The 16,016-nt window shown below is 31.0% G+C and overlaps 1 protein-coding gene, 2 long non-coding RNA genes and 1 pseudogene across 8 annotated transcripts; 1 reads left to right on the top strand and 3 right to left on the bottom strand.

The window, feature by feature from the left end:
- Nucleotides 1-65: 65 nt before the first annotated feature.
- LOC108841840 (uncharacterized) lies at nt 66-2,669 on the bottom strand. Of its 2 annotated transcripts, XR_008939023.1 has the most exons (4): nt 1,725-2,669; nt 1,020-1,564; nt 730-831; nt 66-640 (listed from the first exon to the last, which is right to left on the bottom strand). It is a non-coding gene; the product is annotated as an uncharacterized LOC108841840 (long non-coding RNA). The 2 variants fall into 2 exon arrangements; XR_001948206.2 differs by lacking the exon at nt 730-831 and having other exon boundaries at nt 1,725-2,660.
- Nucleotides 2,670-5,436: 2,767 nt separating this feature from the next.
- LOC130498517 (uncharacterized) lies at nt 5,437-8,237 on the top strand. 5 transcript variants are annotated; one of them, XR_008937412.1, is made up of 7 exons: nt 5,437-5,784; nt 6,049-6,207; nt 6,535-6,590; nt 7,106-7,405; nt 7,493-7,619; nt 7,708-7,789; nt 7,878-8,236. It is a non-coding gene; the product is annotated as an uncharacterized LOC130498517 (long non-coding RNA). The 5 variants fall into 5 exon arrangements; XR_008937409.1 differs by having other exon boundaries at nt 7,711-7,789; nt 7,878-8,234; XR_008937411.1 differs by having other exon boundaries at nt 7,146-7,405; nt 7,711-7,789; nt 7,878-8,233.
- A 2,482-nt stretch (nt 8,238-10,719) lies between these two features.
- On the bottom strand, nt 10,720-11,595 carry LOC108840431 (leucine-rich repeat extensin-like protein 1). The gene has a single exon (XM_018613262.2). It carries the CDS (start codon nt 11,562-11,564, stop codon nt 11,031-11,033), a length of 534 nt encoding a protein of 177 aa, XP_018468764.2. The 5' UTR covers nt 11,565-11,595; the 3' UTR covers nt 10,720-11,030.
- A 962-nt stretch (nt 11,596-12,557) lies between these two features.
- LOC108840755 (uncharacterized) lies at nt 12,558-14,144 on the bottom strand (annotated as a pseudogene).
- Between the last annotated feature and the right edge of the window lie 1,872 nt (nt 14,145-16,016).

Below are 16,016 nucleotides of genomic sequence, written 5' to 3'. Positions count from 1 at the left end.
CATTATACTCGAAGATTTCTCGTATAAGAGAAATTCAAGTACATTTTTTTCGGAGGAAACACATAAAAGAAAAGAGAATAATAATTACATGAATGATGAATCCAAACAAACCAAACAGCAGTACTTGTCTTTGCACAAACTTACATTATTTAACTTCCAGATTCCAAGTCTCCAACAATTGCATACAGAAAAAGAAGAAAAACGCTTAACAAAATTCCAAAAATTTCGCTTGTCTTTTTCTTTTTCTGTAAACATCAAGATGTCTCCAACTTGAGCTTGTACAACGTGATTTTTTGTTGCTTGGAAGTAACAGCAATCGTTTTCGTCGACCAGAATAAAATTCTGATAATACATTTGACATTGAATTTGTTGTTTATGTTCTTATGCGATGGCAATGATGGCATCAGATCAAATGGTGTAGTTTAACTGACCAAGATGGTCACTAAACGGAGCAGTACCTTCTGATTTTAGAGCATAGGTTTCCCAGTTTAACACACCCGGTAAACTGTAAATCTCTGAGGATTCATAGTGTCTTTCACCGCAAAAAACAAACTCGTGAACTTCATTTCCGTCGAACTGCACCTTATTTCCTTCTCCATTTTCCATTCCTTCATCTAAACCCTCTGCCCAACCGCCTCTTCTAACAACCCAAAAGAAGAATAAGCATTAGACATGAGCAACTAGATCCAGCTTCATCAAACATTTAACTGCTTGTTTAGCAATCTCAACTTTTCGTGCGAGCACAAAGAAAAAAACTCCATATAATAGTGTCTTCTTCCACCATTATGGTCTTTTTTACTCTCTTCTTGAAACTCTTTACTTCTTGAATCCCTACATAATGGTTCTTGAGCTTGATTCTTTAGATTCTTAGCTTTGCTTTCTGCTTCTCCAAGCTTTGAGAGCGTATTATAGGCTTGATTATTACTAACTAATGCCTTTTCTTCTTCAATCAGTTTGATCCATATATTTAGGTTTTCCACAAAACACTTATATACTCATTAAATAAATAAAACACTAACCTGATTTTTAGTCCAAATTTGCTATTGAAACCGGGTAATCAGGATGGCACTACAACCTCCTGTCATTACTTGATTTGCATCAGTCTCTTGCAACGCTATTGCTATGTTATCTCCAGCTCTCATAATGGTTCAACCCTGAAAGCCACGCTCTAGAGACACGGTTCCTTGATCTCCTTATGGCATATCATTACCCGTCAAAATGTTTCAGTAAAGTAAGCCATCAGTTGACGCAGTCTCGTATGTATCCTTAAACAATATACTAAAAGAAAATCCATCAGAATTATTTTTCAATTTATAGCTAATGACAACAAATAGAACTTAGAAACATTCCATAACAACCAAATATAACGTGTACAGGAAGTAGTAGTTCTGTACGATTGGATCCTCACAGAACAGCTCCAGCAACAGGTTTGTCACATGCTGATACATGCCCTTGTGAAGTTGATCTTACAATGTCACATATAGGTATGAGCAGAGGCTTTGAGACGTCTCTATCAGGAGACTTGGTAGAGTCAACTGCATCCAATAAACATGGACCTTGATACCTGTATTTAAGCCAAAATTAAAACATGACGTGGGCTGTTTCAGATTTGCTAAGCAATTCATCCGCTAACTATACCAAATAACAATTAAAAATAACTACTATATTGAATGAGGGTTGATGTAATTAATTAAGCGATTGTATGAGAGTTTTGATGTTTGTACCTGTTCATTAAGTAGCATCAAGGTACCCACAAATTCTCTATTCTTCTTGATGTTTTGTGAATGCCAGAAACAAAGGAGCTGGCCGACAATCACCTGAGAAGAGGCGACCAAATTGCACTGGAGGAAGACATTTTCAAAGGGGGACAACTAAAGTTGAAGTAGTCTTGATCACCCAATCTTAAAACACAAAGCTGATAACGAAAGGGTTTGGTCAGACTCTGGAAGAGGTGATCGACTCTCTGCTTTTGGCTTTCTTTGAGTGGGGATCACCGATCGAGAGGCCGGCAGAGACATAGGGTGTGCAGTTGGGCTTGATCGGCCCGGGAGAGGAGTCAGCTTCAACGCCTTTTGGTTTCTTCGGGTTTGAAGAAAGAAGAAAGGGCGAAGGTTTGATTGCAGAAGAGTTGGAGATGTTTGATCGATCAACGATCGTTAGGGAGAAAGAGAATCGACGAAGAGGAAGACAAATGGAATCGACATGAAAGGGTGGCTGACGTGGCAAAAACAGATGATGTTATTGGTGGATTTTTAAAGCAGACGTGGATAGGCTATCTGATTCAATACACTAACAAGATTTTTAGTCCAAATTTGCTATTTTTAGATCACTGCAGTATATATATAACTTATAAACTTCCTATATCAATTAATTTAAAGGCACTGTAGGTCACAGTTTGGAAAGATGGGATGGAGCACAATTAAAAAGATTTTTCCTGTTTTTCACTCTTTATTTTTTTAATTTATTGATAAATATTTCATGAACGAATTCAGCATTCACAGCAATTGAGTTCGACCCTAAAACTATTGTTGGATGTATAAGGGAGCTTGCATCTTTGAATCCAAAGGTAAAGTTACTTTACTTAATTATGGCTAGATAATTGATTATAATTTAATAAAAAAAGCAAACTAAAGTTGTTAAATTTAATCTTATAAATTTTAAATAATTTGGGTTAATCTTAAATGTGTGACTTTATAAAAATATGTTTGGTAAATTAACAGAAAATATAAATGCAACAGTTATTTTCAACTGTAAAAATAAAATATAAAATTTATTAGATTCATCATACTTAATCTACATAAATTAAATTAAGTATTTGTTATTATAAAATCATAAAAATCAATAGATCAAATAAAGTATTATTAACTATATTTTATATTTTGGTATTTTAATATTTTTTGCAAACATGTGATCCATTTTATAATGATATACTATGTTTGATCCCTTTTTGTTCTATGCAGGAACCTCTACTATTTATATGTCACTGTTCATAAAATATTTTAGATAATAATTTATTCTGATTGTAAATTATGACAATGATCAAATAGTTTTTTTTCTTTTCTTTTCTGTTCAAAGATCAAATAGTTTTAAAAATAGTAAACTAACATGTGCGCAGCACATAATACTAGTATCTAATCTATTAAAAGATAAGTACAAATATAAATTTTCTTTTAGTTTTTACAATTATTTACAATGATATGCCACTGAAATTATTAATTAGTTTACTTTTATGATTCTTTATCTTATATGTTTAATTAATGCACTTCCAATCGAATTCTAACTAAATAAATATGACAACAATAATTAATAAACCTAACATATAGTATTCATTGTTTTTCCTATTTTATTATTTATTTATGTGTTTGAAAATAATTAATAAACCTACCTTTAAATAGTTAATGAAAATTATTGTTTTAAAAGTTATGTAAATATATTTTTATTATTTATTAGTAATAACTAAAAATTAAAAGTCACATAAAAATCATTTATATAATATATAAATATATTATACTACTTATATTTTCATATAAACTAGAGCTTGATCCGAGCGTCCGCGCGGGTATTAGTTCTTACTTTTTTCTTACATTAATATTTGTTTTTTTATGATTAGTGTTATATATTTTAAATGTGTCTCTATATAACCAATTAAAAAAAAGATCTAGGCTGAACAATATAGTATGGTATTTTTGGTACATATATCTGAACCTGTTTCAGATACATTGGTTATTTTGATATTTTTTATGTTATACGAGAACCGAACTCATTCACACTGAGAAAGACCAACTCAAAACCCGCACAAAAATATATAATATCAAAGTTGGACTTAATTTTAAATAAAAAATAAGTGATACAGAAATAAATAGTCCGTACTTATCCGAATGTCTATGTCTAAATGATTCTGTAAATTTTTTAAACTTTTTTATGTGTTTGGCCAAATTAAGTGAAAAGAAAGAATTTTTATTTAGTAAAATAATGAAAAAATTAAGTTTTATTATTTTGATATAAATTATTATTTTGTTCACGTAAACTATATTTTTGGGTTATAGTGTTGACTATGTAGTTTTTCACCGATTGAAACTAAGATAATTTTTTGTAGTAAAACATACTAAATCGAAATTTTAACCATATGAAAACCTGGTTATTTTATATTTTGATTTTTTTATAATTGATATAGAACTAAAGGAGATTAATTAATAAATAAAAATCTGCAGTATTATTATTATGATAATATAATTAATGATATGATATATGTTTAAGGTAATACAATTAGTGAAGTTGTTAAATTAAGTAAAAAAGAAAAGATAATTAATGCAATAACTTGTTGAAAATAAGATACATTCTATTTTGTACTTTTGTTTTAATATAATAGATAATACCCTCAATATAAGTTCAGTATGATAAATGTTGAAAATATAAAATATAAAGCAGCATATATTTTAAATAAAATATACAACAATTTTTTATACATTATCATAAGTTTTCGATCCATAAAGAAATACATTTGTGTGGATATACATGTCATATTCTAAAAAGTATGGATGATACAATTGATGGTTTACAAGACAAAATAAAATTATTCAATATAAACTATAAATTATTGTATTTAGGAATGTCATATTAAAAAATTATATGATCAAATAAATTTTTAAAATATTTATTATCACTTATACAAATAAATACTTATTACAAATTTATATCACATTCCTACCTATTTTAGCTAATTAAAATTTTCAGAAAAATCTATATTTTTAAAAAATCTTGTTAACCAAGTTTAAATCTATATATTCAGTATCTTTATAATCTTTAGTATAATAATAGTATTTAGAAAGCTAACTAAGAAGCAATTAAAATTAAACATTACACTCATAAATCATTTAAGTTAACATGTATAATCGGCCAAGGCAGTTATGATCCTTCCTAAAGTGATTTATAAAATATTTTCAAAATACATACAACTTCTCTATTTTGAAAATTATGAATACAGCTATACAAAAATATCTATGGAATAAGTTGCTTACAATATTTTATTTTCTTACAAATATTATAACTAATGTATCAATTTTTAATATCCTACTAACTCATATTTATCTATATTCTTACTTTTAATTCAGAAATTTTATTTTTATATATTTTACACATAAATCTAATTTGTATATATAATGTCCAATAAATATTAGTTATATAATTTACTGTAGAACGCAAAAAATTTATTCGATATAATTAAACACCTTATTATTTTTCAAAATATTATATTAGTATACATATTGTAAATCATGCATAACATTTAGTATCTAATAATATAAAGAAAAGGTGTCTCTCTTTTCCTGCTGCCACCTCAGATAATAGGGCAAGGAGAGTTTGCCACGTGTCTTTTAAATGATGTTCTGCGTTTCGCTTTCGGCCTTTCTTTAGATTTTTGTGGGCTTTCTACTCAATCCCGTTATCCAGCCCGATACACAGCAAGACCACAAGTTTTAAGGTTCCTGTTCTTCTTCCACAATGAATTAGACGTTCTCTTCGTTTTCTTATACATCTATGGAGTTTAAAGATGTTGAATCGCTTTGTCAATCGTCAATCCTTACGTTTTTTTTCCTCTTCTAATCAATGGAAACGTTTCGGGATCGGAGATCTATTCAAGACGAATCGCGATGACTATGATGATGATTCCCTGGATCGAGAAGTCTTGGTGTTGTTTCATCTCCGGTTCTTCTCCCCGGAAGTGGTGATTTCACATTCAATGAATCTTCCCTCTGTTCAAGGCGGTGCATCTGGAGCTATAAAAAGGTTAGTCTACATACCGTAAGCATCATCCTCACAAATCCAGATAACACTTGCAAATTTTTCCCAGTAGAATAGGGTCGTCTCGAGGCAGATCCGTAGGTGTCTTAGTTATAGATTTAAATTCCATGAGAGCTTTGAGAAACAATGCCCGAGTTCTCTGAACATGTATTATGAATCATGTTTCTTAGTAAAAACCTTAAATTGTTTGTCTTTGATGTGTTTGATGTGTTCTGCTCAAGTTTAGTGTTCAACATTTTTTTCTTACAGAATGAAACAGATACCATGAATGGTAATTCAAGGACAGAATCAGACACTGAGTCTTCATCAAGTCTTGCGTCCCAAGACCTCCTTGCAGATTATTTGCTTCAGAGGTTCTAGAAATCTGCAGCTTGATAGAAAAACTCGGAACCTAACATCACTTAGGAGGTAAAGCTTCCTTACTCTATTATATATTAATGTTTGATTGGTTTAGTTGCGATCTTCGAATGTGTGGGATAGAACAAGTGAAGAAGAATGAAAAGATATATATATGTGTGTGTGTTTGTGATTCTGTGTGTTTGTTTATAGTTTCAAATGTTCACAATTGGGTTTCTTTATATTTTAATTTGTTTGTCTTTGCAAAAATAAGTTGTTTGAGAAGTGAATGTAATGTTCCCTTCTCTCTTTTCCCTCTACAAAATATTTTTTTATAGCTTGCTCTGTTGCTTAACATTTCATGGTTGCTGACTCTTTTTCCCGGATTGTGTCTATCAGAGGTGGTAACAGCAGACTCTTATGACATTACTGATGCTGTGGAAACATGATTAAAGGTGTGATTCCTTGGTTTCTTCAGTTTAGAGTCCACGGAATTTTTGTTCTATCAACTTTGTGTTCTACTTTTGAATCTTAAAGTTGTAAAAAGGAAGAACAAATATAGCAATTGGCTTATTTTTTAGTGAATGAAGCTATTTTATTTATGTTTCTTAATATTGTCTTTCTTTTTTTTGTAAAGATATAGCTCAAAACTGGTCTCTGGATTACTTTTACGGTTTTACCAAGGTGTGCAACTTACATGTTTGCTACAGAACAAACATGAGGAACGCAACTTATGGATCCTTCTCACAGTTGATTTTTCAACAAAGAAATCTCAATCTTTACTGTTAATAGAAGTTTTCGATGTTATTACATCAGTATTCTACTTCAAAACTGAGATATGGATGAGATTGAGAAGACCATTTGAGTCAAATATCATATGTAATTTTTTGCTTGAGTCAATTTTAGTGTTCAACAATGTTTTTGTTTTAAAAAAAATAGATTATTGTATTATAGTTTAAGCAATCTGCAGGATATTACTGAAGAAAACAAATCTCATCCTTGCCCAACAGAGTGGTTATTCCGTGTTGATATTGTAATTAAATGGAAAGAGTCTTCAACGGTTTCAGTGCTGCTCAGATTTTTAGAGAATATCAAGATGTCTGATACGGCTTTACTGGGGAGAAGAGCATTGTATTTAAGCCAATATACTTTGTTTTGGATCTTCTGGAGATTCCTTTGTGAAAAAAAGGAATATAATTCTTTTGGTTCAATGGAAATTAGCTCAGAAGTACAGTGAGAAAGTGTTGAAGGATGAAACCACCACAAAACAGTAAGTAAATTTATAAGTTTCTGACAAAAACTCTGTTTGAATCAAGAATAAAACTAAAAATCTTTATGATTATATATGATGCATCAGGTTCTGCTTATAGTGCTGTTCTTTTCACGGACGCAAGCGTCAGCGGCTGCGGCCAAAAAATATCAAACAAGAGTTGAAAGCTGGCGTCGAACTGAATCTAACCGCATTTTGACAAGTCTTCTAAACGGTACCGTTTATCTTTAAGCTTAGGTTTAAGTTCTTCTTGATTATGAAGAGTTGATGGACGCTCTGTTTTTTGAAATGGTATGATCCAGCAGTAGAAGAGCAATCAATCACATGAGAATTAATCGCGTAGGGCAGAAAAGAATGTCATGTGGAAGAAGTTTCATTGTAAAAGTAATACTATAAATTGCATTCTGATTGAGTTTCTTGCATCGTAAGTAATCTATTTCTCAGTATCATGGTCCGTTTTTGGATGATCCAGACCAGGTCATCTTCTACACTCATGGGCGTAACAAGAAAAAGAAGAAGAAGAAGAAACCGGAACGTTATCTTCTTGATGGACACAGAAAGTTTATTTAACCGAACTGTTTTTTCTAAGAAACAAGATGAGAAGAAGGTGGTCAAGTAAGGTGATGGAAGAAACAAGATGACAAGACCGAACTGTTTTTTCTAAGAAACAAGATGAGAAGAAGGTGGTCAAGTAAAGGTGATGGAAGAAACAAGATGAGAAGAAGGTGGTCAAGTAAGGTGATGGAAGATCTAACTCCCATTTTGGAGAGGAAGCTTTATGCTTGGATCAACAAGTTCTGCAACCAAGTCTCCACCCATAACTGTAAACAAGACAATCAGTTTTTCTGTTTTTTTTTTTCTGTTTTCCTATTGACAAAACCTTTTCTTTTGTATTTCTCATTCACTATAAATTAAAAAAAAACAAATTTCTTCTTGATTTTTCCTTGATGTTACAGATTAAAACAGAAGATTTGTTCTGCTATGTACAAGCAACTGTTACTTTTATGTTAGTTTCGACTGCGATTAGTGTTTGATGTTCTTTGAAATGTCCATTGATCTCTTCCTTTTGCCAGTGGTGCAGCTGAGAAATTTCTTGCAGGAATAAAAATATTCAAATGTACTTTAAAATTTGTGGCCAATATAGTGGATACTTACTCTTGGGTCTCAATAGCTACTGTGATTCTCGATATTGTTTGCGAAGGGAACGGTGGTACATGATCAAGCAACGGGTTATTGGTGGTCACGAGCCACATGAGCCACGATAGTTGCATCAGTGATTTTACATGTTTTTTTTTTAAGTGTGGTTCTACATGTTTTTCCGAAGATTAATATTACGTTTGAATCATTGAAAAAAAAAATTCCATGAGATTAACAGAGCATAAACCCATTTGAAATTTAGTTGTGAGGGTTTTAGGAAAATTGGATATTTAGTTCCAAAATAGAGCAACAATATTAAGATTTTTTTTTTGTTAAATAACAATTATAAGATTTGTTATCATATAAATATATGTACTAATAGTGTTGTCATATAGACATATGTGCTTATAGCAAACCAGTACATATTTATTCGTGTACGTACATACTTTTATCGTATCTCTCTTCAAAATTATAGTATGCAATAATGCTGACTTTCATTTTATTATTGTCATTGAACACATTTCTAAGATACGTTCCAACTAAAAACTCTAACAATGTAAATTTAAAACAAACTCTTGGAAGACCACAACCAAAAATTTGTACATAATCAAAACTAAGAGTTTAAAAATAGTAGAAAAGACAAGCAACAAAAATATAAAACAATAAATTTGTGCTAAGAACAGAAAATGAACGATGCAAATTGATGAATAAGTGTTGGTATGTCAAAATGTAGATTCTAATGTCATGTTGTTAAAATCTTATAAGAGATCATACTCCCATTAATTTGGCTTTAAATATTTTCCTAACCTATATAAATATTTTTTTTTAAATGATCAAACATGAAAATTTCTTTGCAACAAAATTTGACTATTACAAATATACAGAAATGTGCAAAATAATTACTCACGATCCAATTCTTCTAAAACCAAAATATAATAAAAACAACAAAGAATACACCCAACATGAAAGACAACTAGAAGATCATTTGAAACCCCCACATCATTTCAATGCCACATCTCTTTAATATAGAGACAATTATTACTTTTAGACAATATAAACAACTATTGTAAACAAACAAAACATAACTTTTCAAATATAATCCTTCCTCGCTTAAAATTTTCTAAAAGACAAAAAATCATTATCATACTAAATTTTTGCAAATGCAAATCTAAAACACAAACCACAAAATCATATAGAAAATAAAAACTTAAATCACAAATAAAGTATATCCCACCCGAAGGGCGGGCCTACCCTAGTAAACATATATAAAAAAAGGGAAAATTGACACCCGCTGGATCGGGTCAAGTGTAAATATTACGATTCAAGCTTCGAATGGGCTGGATGTTCGTGGAGATATTGTGATTGGGGTAAAGTTGGGCCTTATAAAATGAGTAGAGGAACGAGTCCTTTTATTATTTCCAGTCACAGCTCAAGCCAATTCTACTGTATTATTGTCAGCTTTTTCGGAGATGCATTTTCTGTACACGACTTTAATTTTGTAAAAAATCCATTAAAATATCCTAAGTTCCTAACTAAATTTTAGCAAGTTATTTTATATCCACTTTTTGTTATACAGTATAATACTTGAGATATCATGTTAATATTTTAATCAAAAATATAATAAATTTTGAATGTACTTTAAAAGTTCATTAAAGTCTTGTAATTTTGCTTGTAATCATCTTCTGTTTTGTGTTTAATGTTCTCTAAGCTAAAATTTTAGCTAATAAATTTTGAAAAACTAAAATTTTATCAAAATCATGTAATTCTGTTCGTGCTCAATTATCATTCTCTGCTTTTGTTTAATGTTCTCTTAAGCTGAAATTTGTAACTCAGCTAAGTATTTTAAATAACCAGATGTATATATAGTGGTATTTTAAAAGCTATAACTTGTGTTTTGTTCTTTTAAAATGTTTAACACAACCACGTGGTGGGTTAGTAGTTTTGAAGGAGTTTCAGCTTCATTACAGACTCGGTTTCAGAACTCTGTGTGGTCATTCGGACTAACGCTAAATCAAAAAATATGTGGAGTGTCGTGGGACTCGTGGAATTAATTGGATGATGATATTGGTCGCCGGATCCCCAGTGTTATAAAAAAAATGTTTAACAAAATAAAAGCCATACCGTTAATTAATTTAAATAGCCCATACCATAACCTCTACCTAAGAAGTCACAATAACTGAAAGTGAATTTCTCCACACTGGTTATTCTAGTGATAGCATTGCGACAATAACAACATAATGCTTTTAAAAAAAAAGAAAAAAAAACATAATGCTTTAAAAGATCATATATGATTAAGCATAGTAACAATGCAAAAGAAAAGGAGGAACGAATAAATTTCTTAGGACTTAGCCTATAGGTGAAACCCTTTTTCCAACTTGCTAATTCATCTTTACAGAAACTAGAGCATATCCTAAAACACCACATCACTTCATATATAGCAAATGTAACATACAGTTTCAAAGAAAGAAACTTACTTTTAACTCGTAAACTAAACGTTATCAATAAGTAACGCAAGCACCGCAAACATATTTGCCATCGTTACGATCTTGACCGTTGATTTCACTGAAGCAGATGATGATGACTGATCCGTCTGATGAGGAGGCTTTCTGTAGTAGAACGGGAAGTAAGGCAAGATAGGGTCCGGTGGTGGAGGACCGTAATATCCACCGCCGTAATCACCTCCCTCGTACGGTGGAGAAGGGTAATTCGGTACATTTCCAGTTGGAGGAGGGTGATAATAGCCGGTTGAAGGAGGATAATAAGCGGTCGGTTGAGGGTAATAACCGGCCGGTTGAGTTGAGCCTCCGCCACCAATTGGCGGCGGGTAACACGGGTACGCACATGGCGTCTCTGATATGGTTATGAACGGGAAGTTCACAAGAGAAAAGACGAACAATAGACTTAAGAGATGACGACAACGTTTACTCATCATCATGGCTCTCTTAGGTATGAGTAAGAGAGAAAAGAGAAATATGTTAACAGATATTGTTTTTCTTATTGATTTAATCTGAGTGGAAACCATTAAGTGAAGCGTTAGGTTGTCTTGAAAAAAATATTATAAATATATCAATTTACGTGATTGAACTTTTAGGACAAATCACCAAAGACTAGACTAGTGATGAAAAAATGTTTTTGAATAATGACGACGAATAAGATCAATGTGATCTAAATTGTCTTGTGGCTGCAATTTACTTGTTGTCTTGTTAGCTATGATTCTTGGCTGTATAACATTACCCTTCTTCAAGGAAATCGTGTATGATCTCAGTCACCGCTTGATATATATGATGAAAAGCTTCGCATTTAGAAAACAGTATATCTAACTAAATTAGACTATACAGATAAATTGGCGGGTAAATATACATTGTTATCAACTAGATCTGGGCCAAAAATATCCGAATCGAGATATTCGAAATTAAAATCGGACCGAAACCTTCAAATACCCTATGATTTCTATATTTTTATATCCGAAATAACCGAACTCTAACCAAACCGAAAACCGAATGGGTATCCAAATATATAAAATATATTATTTATATATATGTATAACATAACTAAATATATGTTTATAATCTAAAAATCTATTAAAATTATCCAAAAGTATTTTTTAAAAATTAAATTATTATAAAATATTCTAATTACTCGAAAGTATTCAAATATTTTTATCCAAAATATCCAAAATAATTTACTATCTGAACCGAATCAAACCCAAAACTATCCAAACCAAAAATATGTTAAGTAGTAAATGTATCCTCTAACCTCTCACTACCTAAACTACCCAAACCGAATCGAAATCCGAAATTTAACATAAAACTCCCATGATTTTGAAATATCCTCAATATAAATACTAAACACTTCTATATAGTTACATACATACATACATACATACATATGTAGATTGAAAAACTCATGTTTGAACTCTTTACGGCCACCTGTTACGTTACAGATATATTATTTGGTTCATATATTTACAACATATAAATCTCCTGTAAATACGTAAACTAATGGAACAAACAAAGATCCATAAACATTTTAAAGCGTTCGGATTAAAACATTTTTCGTTTTGGGATTCTATGAAAATATTCCAAAGCTGGAAAAGAAGATTCGAAACGACCGACAGCGTTGGCATATGCGAGCCCATATAACAATTTTCCAAATGTTTTTGTTTTCGGTTAACAATTTTCCAAATGTACTCGTCATTGGTCTATGAAGAATGTTATTCACAACACTGAAAACACTTTCCATACGTGTCAACCACAACAAAACATGAGAGACTATTGAGCAGTTTCTGTTCCTTGTCTCGCAGAAGTGTCAAATTTTGACGCCACAGTATCCTTCAGGCTTCAGCTATGCACAAGAACAATAATTCTTCACACATTAGTCCGCGACAAAGACCTTAAAGGCTCGGATTGTGTATGCTAATCTAACCACAGTAGCTGCTCTGAGGACAGAGCTCGAAGCTTGAAACCGGTAGAGACATGTGTGAAGCCCAATCTACCGGTTGGTTCAGGTCAAACTTCATATCCATCGACTAGTCCTGGAACAACGGTTCTGACTGGAATTCATAGACCATATCATGGACCATTGTTTTCAACTCTTCCAAACTGTATTGCTTTTCCTGCACGCAACGATTACCAACAACATCAACTTGTGCGCAAAGACAGATAGCATACACAAGAGTGAAGTTAGGGTTACAAGAGAAAAGAGCTTTACCTCTCTTCTCGTCTGAGACATGAGCGAAATCATCTCTCCAGCAAAATCAAAGTATCCCTTTATCAGAAACAAAAAACAAATCAGTCTATCAATACTACCTCACGTTGCCATTCAAACCGCAAATGAGATACATACCTCGTCTTCTTCAGTATCGTAGAGCCCCACATCATACAAGCTTCTTTTACGCCGATCAGACAACACTACATGTTTCCAGAAAAAAAAAAAACGTCAGCCCCAGACAACAACAACAACAACCGAGAAACATCAAACAGACGGTCTGAACAGAACCGTACCCGAATAAGCTTCTTGAATCTGCTGAAATCTTCGTTTCGCTTCACCAGACCCAAAATGATCTTTTGTCCACCGATCAGGATGCCATTTCTTCACGGTTAAAGAACCTAAACAAGAAAAAAAATGTCAGAAAACATTTCTCTGTTTTTTATTTTACAAATTCTCCAAAACGGTAATCAACGATGAACCACCATAGCCAGTTTGTGATACGCTCGTCGTATTTGCCCCGCCGAGGAATCAACAGAGACACCGAGAACATCGTAATACGACGGTGATGTTGCCTTAATGCTACCTTCCATTGGTTACAACTTATATAAGAATATGATACTGCATGTGCAGTTTCAAAAAAAAAATATATATATAATACTGCATGTGTACTTTTATTTCGTTGGTCTCATCGACCATGTGGTTAAACTTGGTCGAGGAATCGAGGTAGTAATTTAATCATTAGTTGGTTTTCAACCATAATCTTCACGACATTACAGAGCAGTAGAGCACACGAGGTATAATGAAGCTTTGGAGGTTTATATAAAGAAGGGAGGTAACTTCATAAAAAAAAACTTCAATGGCGGTTATGTCATACAACAAGGAGTTCTAGAAGTTTACGGGTGTCATAAAATATCTCGTCACAGGAACGTTCCGGAACATGCTAACAAGGGAGATATCCACGCATAGCTTTATATATTTTTCTAACTTTGACGGCTGTGATTGAAGGGCGACCGCATCATATTAAAAATGACACGTTGATTTGGATATTTAGATGAAAAATTGTAAGATTTTTGTGAGTTTTACTTTTTTTTTTTGACAAACTTCTTGTTTCTTTATTTTTGAATATAATCAAGTAGAAAAGTTGGCATCATTCCTAGCTAGATTATTCTTAAAAATCAGGATTGGTTAACTGTGAGTTTTACTTTACTTGTCCGAAGTAGACAATTCATGCTTTGCCGCACACAAAACACGGTGAACAGCACGAACATTTTCTTTCTTTTCCTTTGGAGCATCTCCAAGAGGCCCTCAAATCCTCTAAAGTTTTTTGACTCTCCAAAGATTTTCAAACTCTTAAAACACTATTTATTTTTCAGTTTATTTCTTATAATTTGTAACTTAGATATATATAACTGTATTGATATTATTTTTTTTATCACTTTAATCCTTATAAACTATATTTCACTTAAGTATTCAACTAAATTATATATATACATTATTAATACATAAAATACAATATGGTAAATTAAAATAAAAACTAATATAAAATATAGAATTATTTTTTTCCACATACGTTATATTACACTGATCAATATCTTACAAATTTAAAGATTAAAAATGTAAGAACAAATATTTTACAAGAGATTACACATATAAATATTGCATATATGCAAAACCAGCACCACAAGCAATAGTTGAAATGGTGATAAATGAAGAAAATCGATTTAAAGAATTTTTAACTTGTAATCTTCAGATAAAAAATCAAGAGATTCATTTTTATTTCAAAATGGGTTAAATTGATCATATATGGGAACACTATGGAAATAAAAATAAAGAGTAATTTGTATATTTGTTTTTCTATGAACTAGTGTAGATTTTATATTATTACTTTATGTATTTTTGTGTTATAATAGATTGTATTTATGAATATTATGTTTAATATTTTTAATGTGTATGTATTATTTATCTATATAAAGTTTAGGGGTATAATTAATCTATATTATTAAAACCGAAGTACAAATTAGGTTTGTTTGCAAATATAGATAGTAATTAAAAAAAATTATTTGGAAACATGGATAACTGATTAAAAAAGTTTGTTTGAAAACATGAATAGCAGTTAAAAAAATTGTTTGGAAACATGGATAGTAGTTTAAAATTTTTTTTTTTTTGAAAACATGAATAACATATTAAAAAAGAGATTTGTTTGGAAACATGAATAGCCATTTAAAAAAAGAGTTTGTTTGGAAACATAATAACAAATATGTGATTTTTCCGTTCTCATTCACGGATATAAATATTTATAAAATAAAAATATTATAATAAGTGATTGCTGTTGATTTTTAATTTTAAGTTTTATAATTTGCGTGCATAATTTATATTAATAATATTATATTATTTTATTAAAAATACTATTTTAAATATGTTATATCTAGTCGGTTTTATTTTTTTACACTCAATTTAGTTATCATTTTGAATATATGAGATTGCATCTATTTCTCTGAATTCAACTATAATATTATTTATTCTAATTATATTAAAAATTCATTAATTTTCTTATTTGCATTTAGGTTGTTTGTTATCTTAGATATGTAATATATTTTAGGAAAATGATGTATACCTCCCATTCTAGTGCAAGGACACACTATTTGTTTACATACATTAATTTGTAAAGATTTAAATGCAGACTTTGATGGGGATCAAATGGTTGTTCATGTGTCTTTATCTTTAGAAGCTCAAGCAGAAGTTCGTTTACTTATGTTTTCTTATA

The sequence above is a fragment of the Raphanus sativus genome, chromosome 2 (assembly GCF_000801105.2).
Source record: "Raphanus sativus cultivar WK10039 chromosome 2, ASM80110v3, whole genome shotgun sequence".
NCBI classification, from domain to species: Eukaryota; Viridiplantae; Streptophyta; class Magnoliopsida; order Brassicales; family Brassicaceae; genus Raphanus; species Raphanus sativus.
Note: the sequence above shows the minus strand (reverse complement) of the source record. Positions and strands in the feature narration are given on the sequence as shown.